At 34.5% G+C, this 15,981-nt stretch overlaps 1 protein-coding gene across 3 annotated transcripts; it reads left to right on the forward strand.

Moving 5' to 3' along the window:
• Positions 7,311–13,823, forward strand: LOC18613803 (ABC transporter B family member 4). Of its 3 annotated transcripts, none has more exons than XM_018125310.1 (13): positions 7,311–7,419; positions 8,294–8,689; positions 8,840–8,894; positions 9,004–9,179; positions 9,273–9,494; positions 9,590–9,828; positions 9,919–10,444; positions 10,549–10,822; positions 11,063–11,937; positions 12,082–12,348; positions 12,453–12,716; positions 12,824–13,117; positions 13,281–13,823. In XM_018125310.1, the coding sequence occupies exons 2-13, from the start codon at positions 8,360–8,362 to the stop codon at positions 13,635–13,637; spliced, it is 3,879 nt and encodes a 1,292-aa protein (XP_017980799.1). In that variant the 5' UTR covers positions 7,311–7,419; positions 8,294–8,359; the 3' UTR covers positions 13,638–13,823. The 3 variants fall into 3 exon arrangements, with proteins under 3 accessions (XP_017980799.1, XP_017980794.1, XP_017980797.1); XM_018125305.1 differs by lacking the exon at positions 7,311–7,419 and adding an exon at positions 7,492–7,574; XM_018125308.1 differs by lacking the exon at positions 7,311–7,419 and adding an exon at positions 7,626–7,834.

The following is a 15,981-nucleotide window of genomic DNA, read 5'->3' on the forward strand; positions in this document are numbered from 1 at the left end:
TCCCACCCGTCCTTCTCTCACTTCAGATGGCAATACAGAAAAGTCACTGATTATCCTTGTGTAATCCCCCAAAGCCTGGAACGAAACCAGACCACAAAGACTTTTATATATAACATATATATATATATATTATATATATATATATATATATATATATGGGTTTTCAATTTTCCATTAATAAATTGAGATTGTGATCGAGGTCTAGGCTGCCAAGTTAGGGCTTGAGCAATTGCTTTACTGCAATACACGATTAACAAGATAAAGAAACCTTGTGCTGTTTGATTCCCTTGTGAAGGTAGTAATCCTTTGTTTTTGCTTCCGGCGATGGCATTAACTGAGAGCTCCGAATCTCATATCCTCATTGGATGCTTCTTAATCCTTAATGACAGCCTGCCTAGTCACAATTCACAAATGCCAGACCAAACCCCAATTGAAACGGCACTAATACTGGATAGTTGATACTATATTGTGGCATCTGGCCATAAACTCCCTTCTCATCAGATACTGGTTTTCTACATTTTGGTCTCCGATTTCAGATTTCTTGATGTAACTAGAGACAGAATCTAGCTTTTGTCAAACTTAAAGAAATTTCAGGTTGAAACTTAATTCTGAATTTTGGGTTAAACAAAGTGTTCAGAATGCATTCACTCTTCCTTCTACTTTGAAATATCAAACATCCACTTGTATTCATATTTATATTTAGCTTGTTTTGGGGGTTAAGTAGCTTGTTCTTGACAATTGGTTTTCACTTACCCTTGTGAAATACCAGCCACCATCGGCATGCCCATACAGTGGTATTATAGGGTCGCCTCCATTGCCAAAGAAAGTTGTCCCCTTGATGACTTGGTGTTTTGAAGAAGAGGCCTATCTCCAAACCTTCATCCATCTAATGAAAAACCTTCTTATTTGAACTATCATTTTCAAACATTTCTTAAAGTAAAGCATTGTTTTTGAATTTTGGTAAATGCTTTCGGTTGGGTATGTCTCAGGTTTAAAAACCAAAGCAAGATAGCCCTTGGCTAAAGCAAGGTCCAATTTTTCTTTTCCGCTTCTCGCGTAATTTGTTCTCCTTTGGCGAGAAATGGCTGGCTTCATTGGTACCCAAGAAAATAAGTATGTGTTGCTTCAACGTGGAATATTGACGAGGTTGCTAGTTACCTTGGACCGCTTAGCACGTGGCATTATTAAATACTTCCGTCTACTTCTTGGGCTTCAATTTACCGTAGGTCATGGACTGATGTTGTTGGGCCTGTTTACTGGTTTTTTTTAATCTATTTTTATCAGTATATGTTGGAATGGGAGTAGGGTTGCTTGAAGTTAATTATCACTATTACAATTAGTTGATATTTGATACTTTATAATATAATATGATTATAAAAAAATAATATTATAGTATTTTATATATAAGTAAAGTAATAATCAAAATGTAAAGAAGATAACATTGCAGCGTTTGGTTTACAAGTATTTTAACAAAAATGTAATACTAATTTTTAAAATTATCTTTATTTTTTAAAATATAAATTTAATATACTTATATTTTTTATTGTTAATTTTTATATAATATCATCTTTTAAATATATTTTTAATGTCATATTTTTTATTTTTATTTTTTATTATAATCTTATATATTTTATTTTCATGTTTTAATATAATTTTCTACATTATATATTTTTAATTTGTATTTCCTTTAAAAGACATTATAAATTTTATTGATTGTCACTATTGAAAATAATAAGAAGACATCCTCGAAATTTATATAAACAAACTAATTATAACATTATAAATTTTTTTAATAAAATAACAAAATTAAAAAATAAAAATATTTTTAAAAACATTATAGAGTACAATACAATCTGATTATATTGGTTTTATATTGCAATCACATTATATTCATTAATTATAATGTGATTACAATACAATATTACATTATAGTGATTTGTTATAAAATAAATACCACAATATAATTTAATTAAATATATTAAAAAAATTATACTTCCACCCCAATACTAAACGTTACTTTACCGTTATACTTACTGCTATATTTTTCTTTATTCTTAGCACTCAAACGATATATTTTCTTAAATATTTTTAATTTATTTTTCTTAAAGATGGTAATGTTGAAGATAAAGAAAGATACAGTCAAGATACATCAAGATTCTTATCAGCAAACAGCAATTTAGAGTGGGACATTTGGGGTTTGAGCTTGTACGGGTGTTGTGTCCTGTCGTTGGCCAATAAGCTTGTTAAATGCGTATATATAGAATCCTGCTTGTTTACCCATCTTATTCTTTTGCTCTGATTTAATACACCCTTTTGAAGATTTCTTCAGTTGAGGGAAGGGTAAAAAAAAATGGAATGATCTTGTTCTAAAAAAAAGTCAAATAATATAATTAGTTTTTATATTTTATCACAATGATAGATTTAATCTCTGTATAATAACTTTTAAAAATTAAACTTTTATATTTTTTAAAAGTGACAATGTCATTTTAATATGTTAAAAAGTTTTCATTATTTTTATTAATATGACGTTTGATTGTGTTGATATGTCATTTTTTTATTGATGTGATATTTTTTTGTTGATGTAACATTGAACATAAAGACATGACAATAATAATATAGCATTATAAAAATGACAGGAACAATAGTATTGATATAACGTGACCACGTATTGACATGGGTTTTACAAGTATAATAATAGAATTATTTAATGTGAGCTAATGATTTTAAAACAATATTGAAAAAAAATAAATAAAAAATATGAATAGGTTTCAAGCATTTAGAAAAAGAAAGTTGTGAGATAAAGAAAAATTGAATTTTTGTGCTTCATAATTTAAAGCAGTGAAAAAAATATTGTAAGATGGATAAAATCATATCATCATTAAGAGATCATCATATTTAATGTCATATTAGCAAGATAATACTATTTCAACATAAATATAAAAAAATTTAATACTGTTAATAATTGGGCTAATATTATCAATTTTAAAAAATACAAAGTTCAGTTTTTACAAATTATTATACAAAGAGTAAATCTACCACTTTGTCAAAGTGTAAGAACTAATTACATAATTTAATAAAAAAACTATATTATACTATACATATCACTTATTGTATGATATGTTTTCAATACTTAATTAAATATAATATAATTATTTATACATATCATTTTATATTAATAACATATAGTACGGTATATATAATGTATTGTACGATATTGATAACTATAATATTTAACTAAGAGATACAAGCAAAAATTAAATGATCCAAAGGAAAATGTACATAACAGACATGCCCTTAGCTTTTTAAATTCTACAAATGACATAATTTTAAGATCTAGATTGCATAAAGAGAGGATTAGAAAATAGTCATATATGATGCCAGGTCTTGACTCTTGCGGCTGTTGCCGACTTGAATTAGTTACAATTTAAAACTCCATAGAAAAAGTGTGGACTCTGCATTAATTGGGCCTAACGTCGACTATTTATAGTACTAATTGTTTGTTAATTTGGGCTGCAAGCCTGCAACACCCATTGGGGAGCCATCATATTTCCTTAATTGATTGCCCAACCTAGGCTAGGCATTGCCAAATTTTCTTGTAAGTTGAACATTAATTTAGTGTACGTCGTCCCTAAAAGGGAAAAAAAAACCAAACTCATTAACTTATTAATTAGTACCTATTAATTTAAGAAATAACCCACATTTTAAAACCAAGGAGAACTTGTATGGGCAATTTTTTTTCCCCTCCAGCACTGCCAGGGAACCTGCTCTCTGTCTTAATTTGAGGAACTTTTCTCTCTTCACTGGAGACAGATGAGGTACGCAGACTGACAAAAAAACAAAAAGTCAGAAAATTTTGCGAAATTAACGAACTTCATCTTAGGTCCCCACTGCCATTGCCACTGCCACTGCCACTGCCAAATCCCTAATCAAATTCTTGCCCACTTGTCTAGCTTTCTAGCTCTGTCCACCCTAACGAGAAAGTGCCTTGCACTATTCTGATCTCTAACCCTGGTGGTGTTGGGGAACAGAATGATTGCGGTTGACCCGGCTCTCTAGCTTTTCTGCCTATATTTAACCGTAAAAAAATTAAAAGTAGTCGTGCTCCATCTGGGAGACTTCATAGTTCATGCATCTACTCTCTCTCCTTTTAGCCTATCATGCTTCTTTTTGGGAATATCGGATTGCCCAAATTTGCTTTCTGGCTATCGTTCGTTCCTGTAGATGTTTTTGACTTGGACGCTTGTTGGTTGGAGATTGATTTTGAATATTGCGGATTTTAGGTTAGCCTCCCTGCTATACTCTTCTTCTCTTTTTTGAAGTCCAAACATCCATTGTGAAACATAACACACCAGTTTTGTTTAGGTTTTAACAGGTGGTGATTAATCCAAATGGTCGTAGTGATGGCAGCAAGCTCTCCGTATTACTTGCTTGATTTGATTATATGTGTTCCCTGTCTTATTCCCTGTCTTTTAACAGAAGGAAATGGCCAAATATATATTCATCCTTGGGATACAATAATTTACGAGATGAAAACTGGTCCAAATGGAGACAAACCCTTCTGGTATGGCCAAAAGCAAAGACTTCGCCTCCTCTGTTTCTTATGTTTATGTTGGTAGCAATGTTTGACAACTATGGACATTAATGTTCAAGCCCAAGCCGGCTTCAAGCCCTCCAACAACATAGCGATACACTTTATAGTTATTCAAATACTTTTTGTAATGTTCCAGAACTCCACATCGATATGGAAATGGGAATACTGATCCCATCAACCGCACAATCTATCCTTCAAGTGGTTAACGGATGCCTTCAATATATTTGTTCCTTCCCCCCGTGTCCCAGTCTTTATTTGCCATGCTATAACATCATTGTCATGACTTATCAAATCACTTCTCATTTAATACAATATATATATATATATATATATATATATATTTTNACTTCTCTATTAATACAATATATATATATATATATATATATATATATTTTGTCTAAATTGAATCAATCATAACTGTTTTGATCTGCTGCTAACCGTGCAAGAACTAAGAACGATATATATAACAAAATTGTTCTTGTTGCTTATCAACTCGCCGGTGAAGAAGTCGAATGTATAGTCCGATGAGAAGAAATTATTATTTTTTGTTTTATGCGGAAAGATAATAAATCTCTCACATTAACAAGAAATTAGTAAGAATAATTCAAAGAAAAGGAGTGATATGTTTATACCCGTGAAAGCTTTTAATCAAAGTAGTTAGGTAACATTTTGTTCAAGTTGAAATAGTTTGATTTTTACTACCATTTAATGGCAAAAAAATCTAGAAATATATAGAAAATATTTATTTATATGTGACCAATTGAAAAGATTTCATTTTGTTTGACTTCATATTCTTAATCGATAAGATTTGACAAATTATGCAGCCAATCTGGTCTACATTTAAGTTTGACAATAACACTGAATGATTTCAAACCATGGTATGACCAAAATAAATACATTCAAATAAAGAAAGAACCATACTTTTCAAAAAAAAAAAAAAGTAAAGAAAGAATCAAAGATGCACTGGTCATGCCATTCTTAATTTAATCTTTACAATATTCATAAATAACGATTCATGAGGAATACCTTAGCAAGGTTGATTACCTTAATCTTCCAATTATAATTAATTTTATATACCTTAAAAAACTCAAAATGTGAAGCATCCTTTTGCAGTTTCTTGACTCCATTATAAATGAATCCTCATTTTTTCCTTAATTTTAATTAAAACAAATTAGAATGAAATTAGGGTCGTTGAACTGTAATCCAGTCTTCATTTTCAAAAGTAGATATTACTTTGATAAGGAATTCTCACCAGACCTTCTCAGAACCTCCGGACTCCTTGTGAGAGTTGCATGGAAGGCAACCCATACACTTTCTCTGTTCTCCAACTCAATCCTCATAAAGCGGCATGTGAGCATAAAAGTTGAATATCGTGGAAGATAGTTGGCCACCTCCAAAAGGAGACTCCAAAGTCAGACGTCAAAATTGACAAAATACGCCTTGGTCCAGAATCTTTTAGTAAAAACCCTCAGCTATTTTCTCCCTGTTTTACCGATAAAATCCCTCAACTACTAATTTAGTACCAACAAAACAATAGGTTACTTAGTTAAGTTTTACTGAGGAAACGATTATCTTCCTGTTGCAAATACCAAGATAATGGAGAAGTAGGCGGGCGGCTACTTTCTTTTACGTCTCCTATCATGCACGTCTGTATCACTTGAAACTCATTTCCCATTGAACATAGGAGACTTACGCCTCTTACATCAAAGTCTGATTTTTTTTTCCTGATTATTTAGTGCAATAATGTTTCAAAAGCAAAGACATGGGACCTCAAAAATCTGATTCACATGAGAAATGATTGTGTTAATCTAGATTACTGACTCAATTATTGTAAAAGATTATCGGTTAACGTGGTCGAACTCATTTTTTTAACCTTTTAAGCAGAGAATCAAGCACTAATTATAGAGTCAAATACAAGAATATTGATTAAACCTGTTTCCTTGAATTAAAAAGAAATTGACTTAATTTCTTTAAAGATCTTTTCATGTACATATTTTCAAATACATAATAATCTGTGAAGTATAAAATTTAAGAAATTGAATTTCAGATACTTATTGCATGTAAATTAAAGTTTGGATATTCTATTTTTGTTTTGTTTGTATTTTTTTGGACATTATTACGCTTTAATACTAAATAGTGATAAAATGAAACAAAATCTCATTTAATTCAAAAGAGATGATTTAGCCTAACAAGTCAAGTTGGTTTAGCCTTTGGCTCTTTTCTACATCATTGATTCCCTTCGGCCGCTTATTTTATGATTGTCTTTGTCAGTGGCGAAGTCATAAAACCAGGGCCCAGGCCAAGCCAACAACCTAATAAAAAATTACCGAATAAATAGAATCGAAACTTCCCAACAATTTCGAAATGTTTTTTGCAGTTTAACGTGAAAATGAAACAAGAAAGTTGAAGTTCTAGATTGTTTCAAATGAAGGAAAACTTGGAAGTTGAAGGGTTAATATCCAAAATTGTAGTTTTCCGGTATAGAGTGTACTCTATAATAAATTGTCATGGTTGCATGTATTCCAGGAAGATACGTATACATAGGTAAATCTTAAATTGCATATTGTATTGCTTCGAGAAGAGAGAAAAACAATTGGGTTATGGTTGACAATGTGACAAACTCGAAAATTTTGACTCGGTTGCAGGCTAACTATTCTGCAAGCCAAAATACTTGCTGTTCAAGGAAAGGCTCACCAACGAGCCATATAAATATGTTTCTAAACAGCTCAAAAGCAAAGAGAAGCCAGAGCCGGCCACAGAGTTGGAATTAATAGGACAACTCTGAATCACTGAGAGTGCTTCATTTCAAACACCCTTTTGAACTTTTGGTAGGTAAATGCTTCTCCACGAATCTTTTCATTTTTTTTTTGAAAAGTATTAGATTTATTCGGCTCTTTTCACTATTCTGTGCTTCTCTTTTTTCTTTGGTGAGTTGAGGGCTTTATGGGATTTGGGTTATGCTCAAATGATGGCTTTGTCGATGGTATGTTCTACAGTCAGTGTAACAATGAGGAAGCTTTGTATTGAAAACTTCAGCTTTAGCAGAGTTATTTCTATTTATATGGGGAGCCAGGGAGTCGTCGTTGCAGAGAAATTTTTTTTGTCAAAAACAGGGGAAAGGTTTTTAAGTCTTTTTTAATTCCCTTCTTCTTACAATACGAAAGAACCTTTTCTCTCTCTTTCTCTCTTCCTTCTCTGCGTTCTTTGTTGTCTGTTTTTTGCTGATGGAAAATTTTAGTAGAGGTACTAAATTTGCACGTCCTCAAGAAAGTTTCTTGATTGTGAATTGATTTGAGCCATTGGTTTGCCTTTTTTGTCTGCCTGATTTTCCAGGACGTTGTAAAACATTGATTTCTTTTATCTGCTTTTGCTTTCATCTCTGTTATACATTTCAAACTTTGGCCGGTTAGCCCTTGGAGTTTGTTTGATGAATCTGTGGAATTGAAAAACTGAGGTTGTTGAGTTATTTAAGTCAAAAGCTTTCAATACCAATGAACAGAGTATTTAGACTTTTTTTTTTGTCAAAAGCAATTCTTTTAAATGCTCACAGAATTAGAAATCCTTGAATCCCAAATGGCTAGTTTCATTCTGTCAAGAGTTTCGGATCCTTAGCTAGTATTTTTGCAACAACCGTTCAGTTGTTCTGCTTATTCTGGATTTACTTACACAGTTTTGACCATTTGATTCGATTGTTTCTTGCAGCCACAATATATATCGTATAGATTCTGAAGTTGTTGAGTATCAAAGTAATAGCAAGGGAGCCGCACAATGGCCGCTGAGAATGGCTTCAATGGTCATACTGACTTGCATGAGGCCAGCACATCAAAAAGCCAGGAAGAGCCAGAGAAAGTCTCTGGCGTGAATGGAGAAAATCAAGATTCAGAAAGCAGCAAAGGAGATGAGAAAACTAACAAGGTTCCGTTTTACAAGCTGTTTGCGTTTGCCGATTCAACGGATATCTTGTTAATGATCATCGGCACGATCGGTGCCGTTGGGAACGGTGTCTGTATGCCTCTTATGACAATCCTGTTTGGGGATCTTGTTGACGCTTTTGGAGAAAACCAGAGCAACGACAAAGTGGTTGATGTGGTCTCCGAGGTACTATAACATGTAGCATAAACTTAGCTTGTAAGATTTATAGCAATTTAATCTTTGCATAGAAAGTTTTTTTTTTAATTATTTTAGTTTATTATTTTGTTGAATTTCTAAAATGAAGACTTTAATAACTGGATACTTGGAAAATCTTAGGTTGCTTTGAAATTTGTCTACCTGGCTGTGGGAGCGGCGGCGGCAGCGTTTCTCCGTAAGTACATACCTCGTTTGAACCCTATCGCCTGATGTTTTATCACGTAGCTGAAGTATTTAATGTGGGCACGCTCCGAGCCTGAAAAGCTTGTTTTTGTTATTTTCAGAGGTTAGTTGCTGGATGGTCACTGGTGAGAGACAGGCTGCACGAATAAGAGGATTGTACTTGAAAACCATATTGAGGCAAGATGTTGCTTTCTTTGACGTGGAAACAAATACAGGGGAGGTTGTTGGAAGAATGTCTGGGGACACTGTTCTCATACAGGATGCCATGGGCGAGAAGGTATCATGACTTTGTGACGATTAGAATCCTTATAAAGTAAAAAGTACCACATCGTAAACATTTAATCATGGAAATATTTGCCTTGTTTTGCAGGTCGGGAAGTTTTTACAACTGATATCCACATTCTTTGGAGGCTTCATAATAGCGTTTATCAAAGGATGGCTTCTTACCCTCGTCATGTTGTCCTCTATCCCTCTTCTTGTAATATCTGGTGCAGTCATGGCCATTCTAATCTCCAAGATGGCATCCCGTGGACAAACAGCTTACGCTAAAGCAGCCACTGTAGTTGAACAGACAATTGGTTCAATCAGAACTGTATGTTTTATGTCACAATATTTGCAGCAGAGTTCGTCAATTTTTGCTTTTTTTTGGGTGAAAATAATATGACCAACTATTTGATCTGATTCCAGGTTGCATCATTTACTGGTGAGAAGCAAGCCATCAGCAATTACAACAAGTTTCTTGTTACTGCTTATAGATCAGGCGTTCATGAGGGCGCTGCTGCTGGACTAGGTCTTGGCGTTGTTATGCTAATTATATTCTGCAGTTATGCTTTGGCCGTATGGTTTGGTGGCAAGATGATTTTGGAGAAAGGGTACACTGGTGGTCAAGTACTTAACGTGATTATCGCTGTATTAACCGGTTCCATGTAAGTTAAATTTTGAATTTCGTTTGTCTAATACTATTATGCGTATGAATGCTTTGAGGCCTAAATTCATTGTACTTATGGATGTTTCAGGTCCCTGGGGCAGGCATCTCCATGCATGAGTGCATTTGCTGCTGGTCAAGCTGCAGCATTTAAGATGTTTGAGACTATCAAAAGGAAGCCAGAGATTGACTCCTATGACACCAGGGGAAAAATTTTTGAGGACATTCGTGGGGATATAGAACTAAGGGATGTTAATTTCAGTTACCCTGCCAGACCAGATGAGCAAATTTTCAGTGGATTCTCTCTTGCTATTTCAAGTGGCACAACAGCTGCTTTGGTTGGACAGAGTGGAAGTGGGAAATCAACTGTGATCAGTCTGATAGAGAGATTTTATGATCCACAAGCTGGTGAAGTTCTTATTGATGGCATTAATCTCAAGGACTTTCAGCTTAGATGGATCAGGGGAAAGATTGGTCTTGTTAGCCAGGAACCTGTGTTGTTTACATCAAGCATTAGGGATAATATTGCGTATGGAAAGGAAAATGCAACCACAGAAGAGATAAGAGCTGCAGCGGAACTTGCAAATGCTTCTAAGTTCATTGATAAACTACCTCAGGTTTTAATTTCCAGTGCACATGATTATTTCTTATTTTATATCTCAACTCTTATAGTTATATTTGAATTGTACATTTACTTTTGAACTTCAAACTCCATATATAGGGACTAGATACCATGGTTGGGGAACATGGAACCCAGCTTTCTGGTGGACAAAAGCAGAGAGTGGCAATAGCAAGAGCAATTCTGAAGGATCCACGGATTTTGCTTTTAGATGAAGCTACAAGTGCACTAGATGCAGAATCTGAAAGGGTAGTGCAAGAGGCATTGGACAGGATAATGGGCAATAGGACTACTGTCATTGTTGCTCATCGTTTGAGTACTGTGAGAAATGCAGATATGATTGCTGTAATTCATCGTGGAAAGATGGTTGAAAAAGGTATTAGATTGGATATTACAAAAAGGCATGCAGATTTTCATCATCATCATCATCTACAATAATTGGATATTTTGTAAATTAGAGTCTATATATTGAATATTATAAAACAAGTTTGGTAAAACAATCAACTTATTCTTAATAGTTCTTAATTCTTTCTTGCACTCTGCATAAGCATTACCATACTTTGCTCCACATCAAAACCATTGATGACCGTTGATAACATTTTTGCCAACTGAGCAGGGTCACATTCAGAACTACTCAAGGATCCTGAGGGAGCTTACTCTCAGCTTATTCGATTACAAGAAGTAAATAAAGAGTCAGAACATGTGGCAGATGTATCAGACATTAATCCAGAATCGTTTAGACAGTCAAGCCTAAGAAGGTCATTGAAGCGTTCAATCAGCAGGGGATCATCTATGGGAAATAGCAGCCGCCATTCTTTCTCTGTATCTTTTGGTTTGCCTACTGGAATGAATGTCACCGATCCTGCAATGCTAGATACAGAAGACCCTGCTGAACTATCATCAGAACGGGCTCCAGAGGTCCCCATCCGCCGGCTTGCTTACCTCAACAAGCCAGAGATTCCTGTGATTTTACTTGGAACTGTAGCCGCGGCTGCCAATGGTGTGATACTTCCAATTTTTGGTATCCTAATTTCCAGCGTAATCCAAACGTTCTTTAAACCACCTGATGAACTGAAAAAGGATTCAAGATTCTGGGCACTGATATTTATGGTCCTTGGCCTGGCATCATTATTGGCATTGCCAGCGCGAACATACTTCTTTTCTATCGCTGGATGTAAATTAATCCAACGAATCAGATCAATGTGTTTTGAGAAAGTGGTCCACATGGAAGTTGGTTGGTTTGATGAACCAGCTCACTCAAGTGGTTCAGTTGGTGCAAGGCTCTCAGCAGATGCAGCCACGATACGTGCCCTGGTTGGAGATGCACTAGCTCAGATGGTCTCAAACCTTGCATCAGCAGTTGCTGGTTTGGTCATCGCTTTTGTTGCAAGTTGGCAGTTGGCTTTTATTATCCTAGCACTAATCCCTCTGATAGGGGTCAATGGATATGTTCAAGTAAAATTCATGAAGGGATTTAGTGCAGATGCAAAGGTATGCTCAAAACTAAGGACTTTGGTATCTAAAATTTGCCATTTGAATTTTACTATATTGCTTTCATAATTTTTTTAAAAAAAAGTAAAAGCAATATGTTATCAAGCATATTATTGATTTAGTTTTAAATATAAATGGTTGCAGATGATGTATGAGGAGGCCAGCCAAGTAGCTAATGATGCAGTTGGGAGTATAAGAACAGTTGCTTCCTTTTGTGCTGAGGAAAAGGTGATGCAGCTCTATAAAAAGAAATGCGAGGGTCCTATGAAAACAGGGATAAGGCAGGGGTTGATCAGTGGATCAGGATTTGGACTTTCATTCTTCTTGCTGTTTTGTGTTTACGCAACCAGTTTCTATGCAGGAGCTCAACTTGTTAAGCATGGCCATGCAACATTCTCAGATGTTTTTCGAGTGAGTCTAAGTTCCAGCTCTATCAAGTTTCTCTTAAAAACATTTTAAGACCTTCAATTTACTATGCATGTTCCTAAGATACTGAGATTAACATTGTTTTTCAGGTTTTCTTTGCGTTGACCATGGCAGCTGTTGGAATTTCTCAATCAAGCTCCTTTGCTCCTGATTCCAGCAAAGCCAAGACTGCTGCTGCTTCCATATTTGCAATTATTGATCGTAAGTCTAAGATAGACCCAAGCGATGAGTCTGGGACGACACTAGAGAATGTGAAAGGAGATATTGAGTTTCGTCATGTCAGTTTTAAGTATCCACTACGGCCGGATATTCAAATTTTACGAGATTTGAGTTTGTCTATTCATGCCGGCAAGGTAATGATCCTAATTTTGAATTAAATTTCTCTTCAAATAGTCGTATCAACATTTATCAACAATATTGTAGAGACTAATTCATACTAACATCAATCCTTCTTCTTCAGACTGTTGCTCTGGTAGGAGAAAGTGGGAGCGGGAAATCTACAGTTATCTCATTATTGCAGAGATTTTACGATCCTGATTCAGGTCGTATTACTCTTGATGGAGTTGAAATCCAAAAGCTCCAGTTGAAGTGGTTGAGGCAACAGATGGGTCTTGTGAGCCAAGAACCTGTTTTGTTTAATGATACAATCCGTGCCAACATTGCATATGGAAAGGGAGGAAATGCAACAGAGGCTGAAATCTTAGCTGCATCAGAGTTGGCCAATGCTCACAAGTTCATTAGTAGCTTACAACAGGTTAGAAACTATAAACAGTCCCCGAATTGGCTTAGTAATGCAACGCTTGTACAAAACTATCTAACCTCCATTAAACCCTTTCTGATAGTACAGAAAACAATTGGAAAATATGCTATATTAGTTACTAAATACTAATCCGTTTCCTTAAAAATCTATAATGCAGGGTTATGATACTGTAGTAGGAGAGCGAGGAGTTCAGATGTCAGGAGGACAGAAGCAACGCATAGCCATTGCGCGTGCCATAGTTAAGAGTCCAAAGATACTGCTATTAGATGAGGCTACTAGTGCGTTGGATGCTGAATCAGAGAGAGTGGTTCAGGATGCACTAGATAGAGTCATGGTCAACCGCACGACCGTTGTAGTTGCTCATAGGCTATCCACAATCAAGAATGCAGATGTCATCGCCGTGGTTAAGAACGGCGTCATCGTAGAGAAAGGAAAGCACGACGCTTTGATAAACATCAAAGATGGTTTCTATGCTTCCTTGGTTTCACTCCACATGAGTGCTTCCACTGCATAAACTTATTCTATAGTTTTTTTTTTTTTCTGCTGTAATCATGAATTTCAGTAAAGGGTCACTTCCTTAATTCTTTTCCGGCTCCAATTTATTGTGCAAACCTAATCTGTATTATCAATTGTATGATTTGTAATCTTGCAATGAATTAATAAGAGAAAAGCGAAAAGTATTATAGCTTTTGAAGTTCAACTTGCATGCCTTTAAGCTTGACATCAGCCTGACGCAGCAGACAACAGGATTGCTATTTGACTTTTCTGATGTTGAGCACGATTATAAAAAGAATATGTCAACAATATATTAATGCCAGATGATGCTGCCAACGTCATGGATGATGGCACAGATGAGAAATCCATGTTCCACTCTTATACGTACCCTTTTCATATTAAATAGACTATCGAAGAAAATGATTACACATAATTTAATTAATACAGGAATCCAGTTTCCGCAAGCAACTGCTAAGTAGTTGGGAATGCTCTCACAGCCATTTGTCTTGTAGTTTAGAAAAGCGTATTAATTACAACAGTAGGAAAGATTTAAGTAGTGCCGAAGCTGGATGTACTGAATATTTAAAACCATCGGAATCTATGAAGGATGGGCAATTAATAAATATATTCTTAGAAGCAAGTAGAGGCTTTGAATATATTTTTTTTGTCCTTGGCAAAAACGACAGCCGTTGTAGCTGTCGACCACATTTGTCAGCTTACGTTAAATTCTATACTAATTCATGTTTACGTGTTTGGTAATTTACATTATCCTCTTATAACCTAAATTAATATCTTCTAGAAAGGGACGATTCGGTAACAAATGTAGATCCATAATTAATTCATTTCACCTTCGAATAAATTAATAATTAAAAATATATATATATATATTTATCATTTTTAAATAATTAAAATTTGATATCTAAAAAAATTTAATTCAGTAACTTCTACTTAAAAATTAAGGTTCAATTTTCTCTTTTTTTCAAATCAAAAGGTAATTAAAATTTGATTTAGTGGTTGAAAATTTTGAATTTTTAAATATCCTTTCATTCAACATTGTCTACCTAAAACTCAAAACCTTGATCCAATCCAAAAAAAATCAAATCGATTATCTCATATTAGTGTCACGGATTCTAAATGTGACAGATTTTGAATTTATAAATAAAAATCTTTCTTTACTTATTAAACATAGTTTTTAAATTGAAAACATAAACTAAACATATCTAACTATTCACTTATATGAGATCTCCAAAAGAGATATCATAATTGAATTAGGTCCAAATCAAAGTTATTTTTTTCATTTATGAATAAAAAAGCTGGTGAAATTGGATGAAATAAAATATTGAATTTTCCTCCATCTAATAAATAAATCTTTTAAATTAAAAGTGTAAATTCGTGAATCCTGGACATTGCAAGGTTACCCTTTGTGGCTACTATACGCGGTTGGTTGTCTAACATACGCACGTGAACAATCAACCACTGCCCTTTTTACTAGCTGAAAAGGAAAGTGCTTCCGGTTATCGTGGTCGTTCGTAGTTGATTATTCCATGCAAACAGGGATAAGTTTTAAGAGACAAAGAAAAAAAGCCCACGGCGCCGCGGCCTACCGATATGGAAGCCTAGCATATCAAAACTTAAACTTCGGTTTTAGTTTGTTTTCTTGACTGAATTTTGCACACCTTGCATGTCAAGGTAGGACTACTCAAAAAGCCTTCCTTGAGATATTTCTTTGGGATGAATTATGAGCGAATGGTCTCCAGATAGAGATTGTTATAATCAAAGACCGAGTAACAGATTTATTTCGTTTGCATTCTTGTATATTGGCAGGAAAAAAGATTTGAGGCTAACAGTCAATATCGCAATCAATCCTTAATCTCTTATACTCTTTAAAATTAATGATCAAGAGCACTGCATTGACCCTCCAAGAGGCAGGAATACCATACCCCATTTGGCGGGTAAAATAGCTTCAGGTTTCAGCTCTCCTTGACGGATAACATGTTCATGCAATTGCAGGAATGAGTAAAAAAACAGAAAAAAAAGGAGAAACTAAAGGATGTCAAGTAATCGGGACCATGACATTAGAAGTGAAACTACTGATCGTTATTATTGTATGCAAAAAAGATCTGTCTTAGCAAAATCGAAGCAAGTTTATTTGGTTCACTGTTTGGAGTCTGAAGGTTCTTTACTGTTATGATTCATTCTTGCTTTCTTTGACTGTGATGGATGACAAAACCAAAACAGTTGAGGAAGTAAAATTTGCAACTTTCAGCAGTTAGTTTTGTTAGGGAAAAACCATAAAAGAGACAAATCCTATTTAATTGTTTGCCTTCATTTTTTTTCCTATTTAGTTGGGGGTGGGGGGGGGG

The sequence above is a fragment of the Theobroma cacao genome, chromosome 1 (assembly GCF_000208745.1).
Source record: "Theobroma cacao cultivar B97-61/B2 chromosome 1, Criollo_cocoa_genome_V2, whole genome shotgun sequence".
In the NCBI taxonomy this organism is placed as follows: Eukaryota; Viridiplantae; Streptophyta; class Magnoliopsida; order Malvales; family Malvaceae; genus Theobroma; species Theobroma cacao.

What these genes read in the sequence shown, in the direction of transcription:
- LOC18613803 (XM_018125310.1), top strand. Translation starts at nt 8,360, where the DNA reads ATGGCCGCTGAGAATGGCTTCAATGGTCATACTGACTTGCATGAGGCC. An exon ending in TGGTTGATGTGGTCTCCGAG is followed by an intron (nt 8,690 to 8,839) that starts GTACTATAACAT and finishes GGAAAATCTTAG; the next exon opens with GTTGCTTTGAAATTTGTCTA. An exon ending in GATTTAGTGCAGATGCAAAG is followed by an intron (nt 11,938 to 12,081) that starts GTATGCTCAAAA and finishes AAATGGTTGCAG; the next exon opens with ATGATGTATGAGGAGGCCAG.